The sequence below is a fragment of the Equus przewalskii genome, chromosome 20, assembly GCF_037783145.1.
Source record: "Equus przewalskii isolate Varuska chromosome 20, EquPr2, whole genome shotgun sequence".
NCBI lineage: Eukaryota > Metazoa > Chordata > Mammalia > Perissodactyla > Equidae > Equus > Equus przewalskii.
Genome location: NC_091850.1, coordinates 7,810,347 through 7,826,434, shown reverse-complemented (window position 1 = coordinate 7,826,434; position 16,088 = coordinate 7,810,347). Strand labels below are relative to the sequence as shown.

The following is a 16,088-nucleotide window of genomic DNA, read 5'->3' as shown; positions in this document are numbered from 1 at the left end:
TAGGGGATACAAACAGACACAAAATACAATCTCTGCCCTTCACATGAAGAAATAAAAATATATACATAACTATAAGGAAAGGCAGAATGTATGATAAACTTATAAATGTTACATATCATGGTAAGTGCTAGGAGCATAGAAAAAAAGCAAAAGCAAATAACAGATTTTCAAAGAAGGACTCAGCTTTTCCTTGTATCTAGGCTAAGCCTAAAGCATCATTAGGATCCTAAAAAGGCCAAAATAGAAGACAAATGTTAGAAAAGAAAGATTCATGTTAAGAAATGTGCCAACTGATCATTTTCTAACATATAAAAAAGTTACTTCTATAAAAAGTAAACTTTGCTTCATCCTACCAACTTTAGTACGTGAACAATATTTTAATTAGTAATAAAACTGTGAAATGGATATTAAAAGGAAGATTCAGTTCTGCTATTCTGAGCTTCCAACTCTTGGCAGCCTGCTGGCTAAGAAAAATGGCAAGAGGTAGTTGGCAAGACTACAGGCTACTGAGATATTATTTATAGTTACTAGAGTCTAAAAAAGAAAAAGATTCTAAAGCTTATTCAATATTTTGATTAAATATACAAATAAAGTTTTCTAATTCTTTAATATTAAACTGCATGCTCTATTACTGAACTCCTCAGGGAAAAGGATACTATTTAAATGCAAAAGAGAAGCATAATTATTCATTTCAATTTAACAATAATTAAATGAAAAGCAAGCATAGGCATTGCCAAGCATCTCTTCTGATACAGTACTAGTGGGCATAAGATTATTCATGAACCTTGATCTCATTAAAAATAAATGATTTATTTAGGCTCAGATTTACTATATTCATAGTTAGAAGTCTATGGCTTACTGTGCTCTATAAATAAGCAATTGTCTGATAACATATCTCATCATAACATCTTGTGACACTATTAAAATGGATTTATTTCAAGATTTTTATGCTAAATTAAAATACATGTATATTCAGCTGATTATAGCGAATAACATTCAAACATAAAACCACAGCTTGGGGAATTCATTCTTCACAAATTATTTGGATTTTCTCTTTTTCTGGGCTAGATTATGAGAACAGATAAATAAAGGGATTTTTTTGTGAAAAAAGAAAATGGAAGTTTCCAGTATGGCCAACTAAAGTCCTATGGATCCCATCCTTTCACAAATAACTATAAATTCTGTTCAAAATACGAAAGGAACAAAAACTAAAAGCAGCCCAGGTGACCATGATGAGGAAAACAGCTAAGCAAACTGGGGTACATTCAAACAATGGGACACCACTGATACAGGCAACAACATGGGTCAATCTCAAAACCATTATGCTGAGCAAAAAAAGTCTAATCCAGAGGGTACCTATGATATGATTCCTTTTATATGAAATTGTAAGAGAAACAAATCAAATCCAAAATCCCAAAATAATGGTTGCCTCCAGTAAATGTTGTAGGCCTATGGAACTTCCTGGGCTGATGGCAATTTTCAATATCTTGATAGGAGTTTGGGTTATACAGGCATGTGCATCTGTCAAAACTCAGTGAAAGTACACTTAAAATTTGTACATTTTCTTGCATGTAAATTTTACCTCAAAATTTAAAAAACAGTAAACAAATATTGAACTCTAGCTAATGATATGCAAGCTAAAGTATTTAGGGGGAAAGTGTACTCATGGCGGCAATTTACCTTGAAATGCATCAAAAATAAGATGGAGCAATGAATAGAGAGGCAGACAGATGAATAAATATGTGATATAGCAAATATACTAGAAGATTAACAGCAAAATCTATATGTGGATATAGGAGCATTCACTGTAAACATCTTCAAACTTTGAAAATTTTCATAAAATTGTTGAAAACAAAAAAAGAAAGAAAATGACAATAAATTAATTAAGAACAAGTCCTATCACACTAATATAATTTCTATTTTATTTTAACAGGGTTGCCACCAGACTGGTAAATCAGAGAAAGATAATTGACAACATCTGTGGACCTCCCCAAAATTTGGCTCTCTCTTCATATTCCGATTGAGGCAAAAACCCAGACTGTGTAAATAATGACAGTAGCTATTATTGCATCCAACACTCTTCACTAGACACTTTCCTAGCACTTTCCATGTATTAACTATTTGGTCTTTACAACAATCCTTTGAGGTAAATACTATTATCCACATTTTACCAATGGGGAAACTAAGGCATAGATATGTCAGATAACTTGCTGAAGGCCATTTAGGTAGTAAGAAGCAGAGCTGGAAATTAGAATTCAAAGAGTCTGAGTTGGAACCCTGCTCTTAACCTCTCCCCTATGATTGCTCCATTGGTTGACTTTGTAACTGATAGAATGTAAGATACAAAACTCTTCTCCAGTTCGTGGATGACATGAATCTAGGAGCAAAAGCAAATATATTACTTTACAAATTATCCCAAAAGGTTAAGAGACATATAAATAAGAGACTGTAACAAGATAAAATTCTATAGTGATAAAATATCAGATCCTTCATTTGAGTCCAGACAACTAACTTTTACCTCCAGTGACAGGGCTGGTACATAGCAGGTGTTTGGCAAGAACCTGTCAAATGAATATATGATTGAACGATAGGATAGAGCAAATATGCGAAAAAGAGAGGCTTTAATAAACAAAAATCAAAATATGAATGTAATAAATAATGCTACGAAATCCTAATATAGGTTGAATGAGAGCCATACAAGACTGTTCTGGCCAGACTGATGTCAGATATACTGTGTTAACTTCTGGGAACTACACAGTAACAGACACAGGTAAACTGGAGCAAGTTTAGAGCACAAGTGCAGGACTTCAAGCTGTACCACCTGAGTTTAATTGAAGAAGCTGCAAGCGTTTAACATGAAGAAAAGAAAAGAACTCAAGTGAATATGGTGAAAAACCTCGAAATGTCAGGTACTGTCATGAAAAAGAAGAATCATACATATTCTGTAATAGCCCTTAAGAAGAAAAATCAGGCCAACTGAGAGAAGCTATAGGAAAACAAATTCAGCGTCAAGATAAGGAAGACTTCTCTAACAGATATAAAAACAAAAGAAAAGGTGGGGAGACTTCTGAGACTATCTCAGAAGGGTATGAATACCCTAAATATGGTTAGAATAACTCAGTGAAAGATTAGATAAAATTAAAGATCTTTTGCAAATATAAGAACTTACTATATAATCAAAGGTAATTTTTATAATCTTTATAATGAACTGTTATGAAAAGTTTCAGACTGGTTAAAACAGTCATACCAGTCTCATACTAAAATAGATGTGAGATGATAAAATTTAAATGTAAAGGAAAAATAAGAAAATAGTCTGTGAAATCTGTAAATACGAAGAGCTTTAAGCCTAAAAACATTGGAATAAAGCTCAAAGGGAAAGAAAACCAAATTTGTCTATATAAATATTTAAAACTTTGACATATGAAGAAACATTAAAAGGCAAACAATAAGCTGTGCAATTAGGACAAAAGGATTATATCTTTAATATAGAGAAATGCTGTCCATTACAGTAGCCACAAGCTACATGTGGCTATTTAAATGTAAAGTGATCTTCAATTAATTAAACATTAAAAATTTAGTCACTCAATTTCACTAGCCACATTCCAAATGCTCAATAGCCACTGTGGCCAGTGCCTACGGTATTGGACAATGCAGATATAAATTATGTTCATCATTGCAAAAAAGTTCTATGAGAACTTTAAATCAGAATAATTTAGTGCAGGGAATTGATTACATAGCTGATAGAAGAGCTGAGATGCCAAACAGGGGGTTGTGCAGCAATCCAGAGGCTAGCAACAGCAGGGAGCCATGACCATCCCTAAAACAGAGGACAAAGTGCAGAGCCCAAAACCCAACATCACCTGGCAAAAGCTGGGACCATAGCAGGTACCTTGGGTGGGACCTCGAGACAAGGATGAGAAGCAGCCCCTGCTGGATAAACACTGTGATGTAAAAAGAGGGGAAGAAATACCCCCAACTTCTCCCTTCTGCCCTCCAGCCTCCTGCCAGCTTCTCCCATGGCTGAACCCAGACAAAACCTCAGTGACAAAGGAGTCTGGGAAATGCAGCCTATAGGGGTCAGACCCCTGTTAAAAAGGGCAGAACAGAGAAAAAAAAAGTCCAAGGTCAAAAAGGGTAAGGCCTGGCACAGGTACAAACAGATAACTTCAAGAAAAAAACTCACAAATGGCCAACATTTGAAAAATGTCAAAGGGGACCAGCCCCGTGGCCTAGTGGTTAAGTTCAGCACACTCTACTTCAGCAGCCCAGGTTCAGTTCCCAGGCATGGACCTACACCACTTGTCCACAGCCATGCTGTGGTGGTGACCCACATACAAAGTAGAGGAAGACGGGCACAGCGGTTAGGTCAGGGCAAATCTTCCTCAACCAAAAAGAGGAAGATTGGCAACAGAGGTTAGCTCAGGGTGAATTTTCCCTGGGGGGGAAAATGTCTAAGCTCACCAGTAATTAAATGTAAATTAGAACAATTACTATTAAAATAATAATAATAGTAAATTAACAATAATAAATAATAATTCAAGTACTTAGTGCTGATAAGGGTGTGGTAAAAATATATACACTCATACACTCCTAGGGGAGGACATTAATTTTCAAAATATTTTCAAAGAAGTTGGAACAATTATACAATTTGCATCAACAATTTTTTAAATGTATACACTGTTAGATCTACTGAGTGAATTTTCAAAGATAAACCCAAAGTCTAGAAAATCTGAAGTCCAGAAAATAATTTTAGAAACAAAGATGTTCAGGGTAGCTTTATGATATTGAAAAAAAAGGACAACCTCAACGTCTACCAGTAGGTCAACAAGTAAGTAAATTAAGGAACATCTATGTATTTACTAAAAAATAACACTGAGTGCTGCTTTGCCAACCACAACGATAGGTGCTAGGAATATAAAAAAGATTAAGAGGTAATAGACTAATTTGTCTCAGTTTAAATAACATTTATGAAGGATTTCAATAAACGAAGGACGTGGTTATGATATGCCTAGTAATAAACCTGAATCTAAAATCGATTACACTTATATGACACAAAGTATGACAAAAGCTTACTAACAGCGGTTGCCTCTAAGTGGTAAGTTTATGAGTTTATTTTTTTCCTTCTTTATACTTTGCTGAACTTTCAAAATTTTCTAAATAAATAAGCGTTCTACAGTTCTCCTTCAGAGCTATGAACGCAAATTTTTTAGAACTGTAAACATGCAACAATAGTGCCAGTTTACCTGTTGCAATAATAAACCGCATTATTTGGATCCAATTCTATTGCCCGTGTGTAGCAATCCACTGCAGCAGCATAATTTTCTTCTTTCATGTGGTTATTACCTAAAATAAAGTAATCAATAGGTACAGTCAGTACAATATACAGAAAAAATATAAAGTCTGAAAGATAAATTTTAATCCTAGAAACTACAATAATGGGAAGGTCAGCAACATGATTTTTCAGTCACACTGGAGATGAATTTTATATTGTACTATAGAGTGGATACCCCTTAGCCCTCAGTGTGTTTGAATGATTTTAACGATGCAGCTTAAAAAAAATTAATGGTTGTATACCTTATAAAATCTGGGCTTCGATAATTGAGTAAATGCAACAGTTATGATTATCTCATGGCGAAATCTAATCTGTTCTATATCTTCATCTCTCTCCTGCCTTTTAGAGCTGCCCACCCCATCCCAGATACCACACCCTCATCAATCACCATCTCAGTCTGGACCTGCCCTCGCACTCCTTCCCTGTGATACATCCATCAGCTGAGTAACCGAGCCCTCAGAACTCCGCTGTGTGGGTAAGCTGGTAAAACGAATCACGCTAATATGTTGTTGGCAGATAATAATTTTATGTGCTATCCCTTCCAGACGTAGATTCTTTTTAAAAAGGGGACTATTTGAGATTTATTTACAGAAAGACAGAATTACAGAGAACATGGCTAGCCCAACGGGCACTAATTTTCAGGAAGAGCTTCTGCAGATCCATCTGGCAATAATTTAGCTAAGTTAACAACTGGCAGTAAAATAAAGGACTTCCTGGGGCTATCTTTTGTAATCCATTAAAGAGAAAAAAGTGTCCTATTCACTTTTAAGAACCAATGTTTAAAACCGAAATTTTTAAAACACTAGGATTAGAAGGAAGAATTTATACATCACAAAAGCCTCTATTATTCCTTCCAGCTTTCTCCAAACCAGCGGCTCTCTAATTAGCCTTGTTTTTTAATAAATTATTAGCTACTTAATGGGAGAAGGAGGGTGGAAATTTGCAGGGAACAGAAACAGGAAGATTAAAGGAAAGGCAGGTAGATAAAAACATCTAAATCATATAAGAATTACTGCAAATAAAGAATCAGAAATGAATATAAAGAGTGCCTGCTAATGGGGACATGGTTTCTTTTTGGGGTGATAAAAATGTTCTATAATTGTGGTGATGGCTGCACAACTCTGAGAATAAACTAAAACCAATGAATTTGTAAACTTTAAAGGAGTCAATTGCATGGTACGTGAATTATAGCTCAATAAGGTGTTTTTGAAAAGTTTAAAAAAACTGAATTTGGATCACCACTCCCAAAAACAAATTAAGATAAAGCCTCTGAGGAAGCTAAGAGGATTACATAGTTTTTATAATTGAGCAAGAAGTTAACTACAATAGTCTAGGTACTTAAATAGATTTGCTTCTTCCATGTAAAAGATTTATATTTTCTGGGTTACTGGGATTTTCTTGTTGCTCTTGGGCTTTTTTGTCTCGGGGTGGCATTTTATTATTATTATTATTATTAAAACCTATTTTATGACATTTCCTGTAAACTATCTCAAATGTGTAGACACTATGTTGAATATATACATACTATATATATTAGTGATATATATACATATTAATGATAAAAAGCTTCAAGCCATAAAATATTCAGTATGTAAAAATTCAGGACACAAAGAAAGAAATTTGTGAAAATAAATATAACTAAGCATTGTACAGCATTTTATAGTTACATGACTCTCTCCTAAAAATTGTCTCCTTTAATTCTCAAGACGACCCTATGAGATATGCCTATACTTCTGTGACATGTCAGGGAATGACAGCAATAAACCCTTCTTGGTTCTGTCTGATCTTACTGCAGCTCTTCAGAAGCAAAAGCACACAAAAATATTTGAAAGCAACCTTAATGGAAAGGTACTAGTTGGCTAGAAGCTGGGATTGACACACAGAGTGTAACGTGCAGCCTCCAATAACCCTATGCTTGACGATCTACCAGGGCCATTTGTTTTCACTCAAACAGCAAAACCTGTATAAAATGACAATTGCTCTAACTTGATGTGTACTGTGTCCTAGATGTGACATGCCTTAGTGAAAACAAAGAAGAAAAGCTTTTGGTTAAAGGCAAAAGCAGTAAGTAACTCAACCTACCCATGCTGCCACAGTAGGTGAGTCTCACCCTGTATCTCCTCCTGACCCTCATCTCAGTAACAGTCATTATATCAAAGCAAACTCTACAGGGAATGCAGTCTCCCAGGGGAGCAAACATGAGGGACAAAAATAAAATTTCAACTTGCCAGTTATTCAACATGATTACTAGAGCTAAACCAAGAGAGCTGCAAAAGCAAAATGTCGTGGAGAACACACCACATCACTGAGGCTTTCATGCACTACAAAAATGAGGGAGAGTATGAAACATCAGACTAGAGTGTTTCAATTAGAAACTAATATATGAAAAACGCATTTGTATCTGGATAGGTTAAATCCAAACTCTTTGGGGAATACTATAACTCAAATGACAATGAGGATCTGGTTGCTTTATTTTGCATGTAATTTTTGAAAGTCATAATATTCTAAAATTTTAAGTCACTGTAGTGATGTCATTTCTTAGAGGAGATAAAAAATTGAAAACTGGAATCAGCCTATTTGTTGGAAACACAGCACTTCATAATGTAATCTTAAGAAGATAATCACAGAATAGCAAAAATACAGACAAAAGATATTAAGACAATGTTACTTAGGATTACAAAATTATCTGTTTAGATAAGTAAGTCACGATCTAATAGTACCACGGAACACTGCAGCCATTAAAAATGTGATATAGGTGTATATTTACAGACCTAATAGAGACGACCAGGCCTGAGCAGTAGGAAAAGCATACTCTTGTCCATATCTACTTTTTTAGATGCCAATTGATTCTTTTTTTTTTTTTAACTCAACTGCCTTTTTCAGGATACGAACTAAAGAAAAGGCCAGAAAACGGTTCTGAACCATTTTGTATAGCTTCTGAACATGGCGTATTCCCTAACTGCTCTCTGCCTACAGGACAGGGAATTTGTTGGCTCTCATTCACGGCTAAAAGGTCAGGTCTCTGCCCTACAGCTTGCTAAAACAAATCTTGTAGGCCTGACCTGGTTCTCCTCTACAGCACAACGTAGCTGACAGGACGGAAAAAGTGAACACAGACCCTCAACAGTGACTGATTTATTAAAACCAAGAATGCCTCAATAACCAAACTAGAAAATTTAATAATGTAGTAATCAAACGTGCTAATAACCACTTTAGTCAAGTGCCATAGGCATGCCTTAACAAATTTCAAAGAACTCAAAAACACTAAATATACAAAAGTTAAAATAGTACTGAAGATTATTTTCATCTCTTTGATTAAGCATTAAGAAGAATTTGGGATCCTAGAGTACACATAACAGATACAGTTACAAGTAATCACCCCTTTACTTATTTGCTTTGCAAGTTTTACTCACAACAGACCTGCTTCTTCTTCTTCTTTTTTTTTTTTTTGGTGAGGAAGATTCACCCTGTGCTAATATCCATTGCCAATCCTCCTCTTTTTTGTTTTTGTTTTTGCTTGAGGAAGATATGCCCTGAGCTAACATCTTCCTCTACTTTGTATGTGGGATGCCTCCACAGCATGGCTGATGAGTGGAGTAGGTCCACACCCAGGATCCAAACCTACAAACCCAGGCTGCCAAAGCGCAGCACATGGACCTTTAACCACAGCCACGGGGCCAGCCCTGAATCTGCTGCTTTTTTTTTTAAAAGATTTTATTTTTCATTTTTCTCCCCAAAGTTCCCCAGTACATAGTTCTGTATTTTTAGCTGTGGGTCCTCCTAGTTGTGGCATGTGGGATGCCGCCTCAGCATGGCTTGATGAGTGGTGCCATCCGAACCGGTGAAACCCTGGGCCGCCGAAGCAGAGCACGCAAACTTAACCACTCCGCCACAGGGCCGGCCCCAAGGATCTGCTTCTTTTGAAGTAAGCCAGACTTATATTGCCTACAGGCCCTTCTGTATTTCCAGGCTTCTTCCCTACCACATTAATTTCTGCTTCATAAATGCCATGTGGACTTATGACAATCCAGTTTTGGCAGTGTAATCCAGAATCTTATCAATTGACAGAGTCACTTTCTCTAGAGTTCCAGAAATTTTTACTAAATAAGCAATTTTTCTATGAAATATTCACCTTCATCTTTTAATTGGTCAGCTTTTCCCACATCTTCAGGCACTGAGTTTGAAAGAGGCAGAATGTCATTCTGAAATTAAATAAAAATCAGTATACTTCCATTTAGCTACGTAAAGTGTCATCCCAGAGAACTATAAGTAAAGTAATAATAAATTACCCAGATTACAGTAAATCATCTATCATTCCATGTCATGAAATCTAACACCTAAATAGTAGTGTTGGCAAGAAATAGGGGAAAAATCTTCTCACATACTTTTATTAGAAAAATGAATATGTGGAATTTTACTAGAAGATAATGGGCAAAAAGAAAAATCAAAATTTTTTTTTACTTGCTTTCCTTATACCCAGAAATCCTACTTCATAAACAAAAAATAGAACCAGTGTACAAAGAATAGGAATAGAAATATGTTCAAAGGATTTTTTTATATTAGTGAGAATTTTGAAACATAATATGTAACATCATAAGAGATATCCTACTAAGTCAATTTCACAGTTTACCCAAATAAGCATTTATAATATTATCCTATTATTTAAATATGTGCACACACACAGGCTAAAAAACAAAGACTGGAAAGGTGTAGACAAAAGGTTAACAATAGTGATATTTGCATGTGAAATTTTCAGTCTCTTCTTTATATCTTTCCATATTGTCCAAATTTTTTTAAAACAATATGCATATATTAATTTCATCATAAGATAAAAAACAGTATAAATTTCCTGTTTTTAGCACTATACTATCATCCTCGAACCGCTTTTGCATTAATAAGATTCAAACCAAAGGTGCTTATAAAAACTAAATGAAAATTTATAAATATCTTGAGTGGCACTGGGAACACAATGCATTTTTCCATTTTTGAAAGATCTTTTTAAAATTGCGTTGCCTTTAAACTTGATTCTGAAGTTCATAAATAAGTCTGCAATTTTCAAGAAAGCATAATTTATAGCCAACATTTACTATATGTCTACATGTACTGTATTTAAAATATATCCACCATTACCTTTGTCTTGACTAAACTTTCATTAGACTTGATGGCTCTCACACTGGAAATACACTTTGCTAACTACACACAAATATTCACAAGTACAAAATCACTGATAAAGTGTATGAATCATTCTTATTTTTAAAAAATATTTCTCTAATAATCAGTTTTCCGAAACATAAATCATCAAAATAAAAAGTACAGAATCAAATGGGAATCTTTATAAGTAGAAGTCACTCCTTAAAACTGACTATGGTCACTCAGGATATAAGTGTAGTTCAAAGACGCATTACCGCCCTGCAGTACTTGCTTTTAAGGTTCCTTCTATTTCAACTCTTCTCACAAGCCTGGGCAGTTTATGCACCAAAAAAAAGTGACTTTTTTGGGTCAGAAAAATAGCATATTGAAAAATGGATTATAATGCATTCTGTCTAAATCCTTCCGAATTATTTTAATGAAATCGTCACAGTTTTACAACTTTGAAAATGATTTCTTACATTCATTGAGTACATTTAAACAGGTCATGATGTGGGGATGTGTTATCTACTTTATATAAAAGGAATGAATCCACTTAGTATATAAACTTAATTGGGGGGAAAAACAGGAAAGCAGTATCCTAAAAATAAAATGACCGATAGAACAACCAAGGATACTGGGTGAGACAAATAGTTTCTTTAATTATAACAATCTTCATGCTGCTTCAGACAAGTTTTAGACTTTCTCTGCCATACTCTGCTAACAAACACATATGTGATGGAGCCAAGGCTGTTAACCAGGAGTGCTAAAGGACTGATACCACAAACAACACTATGCAGTATACTATGCAGCCGGTTTCAAGAAACGATATCTTAAAAATAGTAAGCAAGAAATTTTTACAATTAAATACAATCAGAGAGAAATAGCAAAAGAAAAGCACAAAGAGCTCTTATTTAAACAGAGTATGAAAGTCAATTTGAGCTTCCGGGGAGGTGAAAAAAAGTTCTGATCTCTTCAGTGCTAGGTCAGTGGCGACAGGAGCTACAGAATCAGCAAGTCCAAACGCTGTCCCAAGCACAGGCCTCTTGGGCATGCTGGAGCAAAGAAGGTTGGCTTCAGCCCTAGCCATTTCCAGCCACCGAAAGGGGGTTCCCTAAGGAGGCCGCAGCCAAGACAGTGGAAGAACCACAGCTTGCAAAAAGAAGAAAAGGGGAATTTCCCAACGAGGAACACAGACACGTGCCACCATCTCCTTACATCTTGTCACGTAATTAGAATTTATGTTTGATGAATTAATGTATAACTGTATTATTCTTTTCCTAAGGATAAAAAGAGGGAGGAGTTTACTGCCAAGTATCATCTTCATTGCAACTCTAAGGACCTCTTTCCAACAAGTTCTAGAAACAGTCAATGTGATATTCACAGCAAGGTCCCTGCCAGGCTGCACCACACGTACGTTACATGTTTCAGTTTCTCTCCTGAGTTCCTCATTCTGTACTGAAGCTTGAATACAGAGCCAGAACAACAAAAGGAGTCCGGGAGGCACCAAAATGTAATGAAAACACACATAGGAGGTCATCCTGGGGCCCTAAACTCACTAACTTTAAAGTTTTCCAGATAATCTTATGGTCCATGTTTCCTGAAAAGGCCAGAAACCAGAGGCCATGTAAACAGTCCTCAGGAGTGGGGATCAGAAAACCTGGGTTTCAGTCTTTCTTTTGCATACTGACCGCAAAACGTTGCCTGTTTTAAAGAGCCTCATCAGTGGTCAAATTTCTGAAATCTGCTTCAAAATGATGACTCAATTCCTGATGAATCTATTTCTACATGGTTTTTTCCTAAACGTTTAACACTTCTGTTTTTAACTTGTAATCCATGTTTTAGGGGTATGTCAAGTAAGATGTCAGAAATCTAAAAATACTCAGATGCTGTAAAGGACTGAAGAAGTCAACCAAGACATGTCATTATATATAAAAGAAGGTGAGAGAATGAGAATGGCTAATAATATGAAAATCTAAAGCACATTAAAAGAGCCATATTGTGGGTCCTAAACTGCATCTATGTGGACTATCTTACACCCAAGAAGAAGCTAGTTGCTTATCAGCCTGGCCCCTCAAATAGTAACAATCCAACATAATATTGCAGTCATACTTAAATCAGATACTCACAAGAAAACAATGACAACTTACCTTACAGAAGGAATTCATGAACATTTCTGTCAAAGGCTGTGAAACTGCTAGATGTGTATCTTCTGGGCTGACTTTAAAAACTGTCTCCAAGCACTGAATTGCAACTTGAAACAAATTTTAACAGTGAAAAAAAAAATCAGCAACCTAAAAAAAGAAACAACCTTTTTTCCTGGTATAAATCCGCACTCTGCAATCTGTGGGAATTTAGCATTTATGATCACAGAACATAAGGAAAACTAAACGGTTCAGCTGCACAGAGATTTCTGTTTATAGACCAGCTATTAAGGGAAGACAACTTGATTTCTCATTCCTCACTTAAAGAAAAATGTTCCCTAGAATATAATTTCTCAATATGTGCATTACATCATATTCTTGTTGAAGCAAGTCATGAACAACAACTTACTTCCCTCTACCAATATTAGATTAACCACCAATGTCCTAATGCCTTGAATAAAACTAATTAAAAAAAATTTTTAATGTGACAAATACAATTCTCAACCTGATTATAAACAGTAAGAGAAGCAGTCTATGGCACATAGGAAGCACTAAATATTGATTTCGGTGTACTTACTTAAGTGAAGATAGGTTAGCTTTAAAAATTCACTCATGCATACAAATTTATTAAGTACCTACTATGTGCAAGTTGCTATTGTTAAGTGGTAGAGACGCAATAGTTAACCTAATAAACAAAAATCACTATCCATTTGGGGCCGGCCCAGTGGTGTAGTGGTTAAGTTTGCACGCTCCACTTCGGTGGCCCAGGGTACACAGGTTTGGATCCCAGGTGCGGACCTACACATCGCTCATCAAGCCATGCTGTGGCGGTGTCCCACATACAAAACAAAGGAAGATTGGCACAGATGTTAGCTCAGCGACAATCTTCCGTAAGCAAAAAGAGGAAGATTGGAAACAGGTATTAGCTCAGGGCCAGTCTTCCTCACCAAAAAACCCAGAAATCACTATCCATTTAATAGAAGGAGGCAGAAAGACACAGTATGTAAAATACATAGCATGCTAAGTGGTGACTGGTGCCTCATCCACATTTGGTGTATGACAAGATAACTGGTATGACTAAGGAACAGACTGCGTGGAAAGACATAGCGGGAGATTATGCTAGAAAGGAAATATGTTGTTGGATGACAAGTCACCATGAATAACATTTTAAAGAATGTGGACTTCATGCTATGGGCAAATGGAGAGCCATTAAACAATTTAGTAGAGAAAAACACCTAGGTATGTGTTTAGAATTAAAAGTCCAGTAGGAATGTTAAGAATGGATTAGAGATGGAAGCTGTAGGAGAAAGTGGAAGCGGAAAACCAGATGGGTTCCTACTTAAATGATCTAAACCAACAAGGAGTCTAAACTAGGGGAATAACAGTGAAGAAAGCAAATTCTGTCCTTTCTGCAAGTACCTACAGAGAGGAATGGAGGCAGATTCTTATCCTGAGAGTGCTCTCCTTTGAAAAGGAATTCTTCCCTGGCGCAACAAGATGAGAATGTAGCCAAGATGTCCAGTGGAATTCCAGACAGTGTGGAATAGATACTCTTATATTGGTGCATGACCTTTCTTTTCAATTTCTTTAAACTAAAAACAAAAACAGTTCACCTATTTCTCCCACCTTCCACCTCCACCTCTGGCAACCACCAATCTGTTCTCTGTATCTACAGCTTGGTTATTCATTTATTTTTATTTTTTAGATTCCACATATAAGGGAGATCATATGCTGTTTGTCTTTCTCTGTCTGACTTATTATAGATTCACTTATATTTGCGTGACTTTTAAAAGATATGTTATGTATTAATTGTGGTCCTGAGAAAACTACCTCTGTCATAAAAGAAACACCGTTACTTTCACTATCCACAGAGCAATTCTCCTTAGAAAAGAAACTGAATAAGCAACTAGGTCACCAACTACAAGAAATCCAAGCGCCTTTTAGATGGAAAATAATCCGCTGTTTACCTATCCCTCATTCTCTCCCTTTCTATTCCTGCCAAGCAGTCATTCTTGCCCTTTAGTTGTACTCACACTAAAAACACTGGACCACAAGGAAAAAGGTTCTCATTGCTGTGAAGACACTTAATTAAAATAATAATAAATGTATGTGTGTATGTATATGTATATATTTATTCTTGATCGACATTTTTCCTCCCTGATCAGGTTGGTCATTTTCTTTACTGGGTCATGTAGCTGGCACATGTTCCTTTACTATACTTCGCATACTGTATTATATGCACTTAAATGTCTGTCTCCCATCACAGACTGCCTCCTTGAGGATAAGGGCTACGTTTTATTCACCTTTGACTTTAACACAGTCTGGCAAATAGTAGATGTTCAATAAATTTTAATCTACTTCTTTGTTTACAGTGGAGGTAACAGTTTAATTTCGGTGGAAATAAAAACAATAAAATCTGTGGAAGAGAGCACTTCTCCCCCCTCAAAGCATTAACTCACAGCCATGTGAGAGATGGGCAGAACCCAACCCAGCCCTTAACCAAAAACCAGAGGATGGCTCTTCAGAGCTAAACACTGACAAGTGAAAAGTCCACATGGTGACAGAGGGATTTTTACGCTCTCTCTTGTCGAGGCAATCCAGTCCAGCTCCGTTATCTCTGCTGCCACGAACCTTAGAACACAGATTTGGCACATACTAGATTCAATTAAGTATTACTAAAGGAGGTGGCTGTTTTGTTCTAAACACAATTGTTTGGTTTTTTTTTAACCACTTTACTGAAGTATGATTAACATATAAAAAGCTGTACATTATTTAATGTATACAACTTGATGAGTTTGGGGATAAGTATACACCCATGAAACCATCACCACCAAGGTCATAGACATATCCATCACCTCCCAAAGTTACCTCTTGTCCACTTTTATTAGTCTGTGTGTGTGTGTGTGTGTGTGTGTGTGTGTGAAGAACATTTAACATAAGATCTACCCTCTCACCAAATTTTAAGCATACAATAGGGTATTTGTTAGCTACAGGCACTACGCTGTAGAGTAGGTCTCCAGAAGTTATTCATCTTGCTTAACTGAAACTTTGTAGTCTTTGACCATCACCTCCCCATTTCCTCTTTTTTTTTTTAAAAGAAAAGATTTTATTTTTCCTTTTTCTCCCCAAAGCCCCCTGGTACATAGTTGTATATTTTTAGTTGTGGCATGTGGGATGCCACCTCAGCGTGGCTTGATGAGTGGTGCTATGTCCGCACCCGGAATCCAAACCAGTGAAACCCTGGGCCACCACAGCAGAGTGTGCGAACTTAACCACTTGGCCATGGGGCCGGCCCCCCCATTTCCTCTTACCTCAGCCCCCAGCAACCACCATTCTACTCTCTACTTCTATAAGTTTGGCTATTTTAAATTCTACATATAAGTAAACACAATTGCTTTGATAAGTAAACCTAGTTGCCAAAATGTTTAGTGTTCAACACTAACACATATTTAGAGAAACACATGGTTTAGTGAAGAAAGCCGCCA

At 36.1% G+C, this 16,088-nt stretch overlaps 1 protein-coding gene across 6 annotated transcripts in view; it reads right to left on the bottom strand.

Moving 5' to 3' along the window:
- Window positions 1-16,088, bottom strand: part of SGTB (small glutamine rich tetratricopeptide repeat co-chaperone beta) — a 51,453-nt gene that overhangs the window by 28,844 nt on the left and 6,521 nt on the right. For 4 of the 6 annotated variants that reach the window (XM_070587444.1, XM_070587446.1, XM_070587445.1 and 1 more), the window contains exons 3-5: window positions 12,610-12,713; window positions 9,465-9,534; window positions 5,244-5,343 (exon numbers count right to left, since the gene is read on the bottom strand). In XM_070587444.1, the coding sequence (XP_070443545.1) occupies window positions 5,244-5,343; window positions 9,465-9,534; window positions 12,610-12,713 (274 nt within the window). Of the gene's footprint in view, window positions 1-5,243; window positions 5,344-9,464; window positions 9,535-12,609; window positions 12,754-16,088 lie in introns of all 6 variants that reach the window. The other 2 variants (XM_070587449.1, XM_070587448.1) reach the window with 2 other exon arrangements.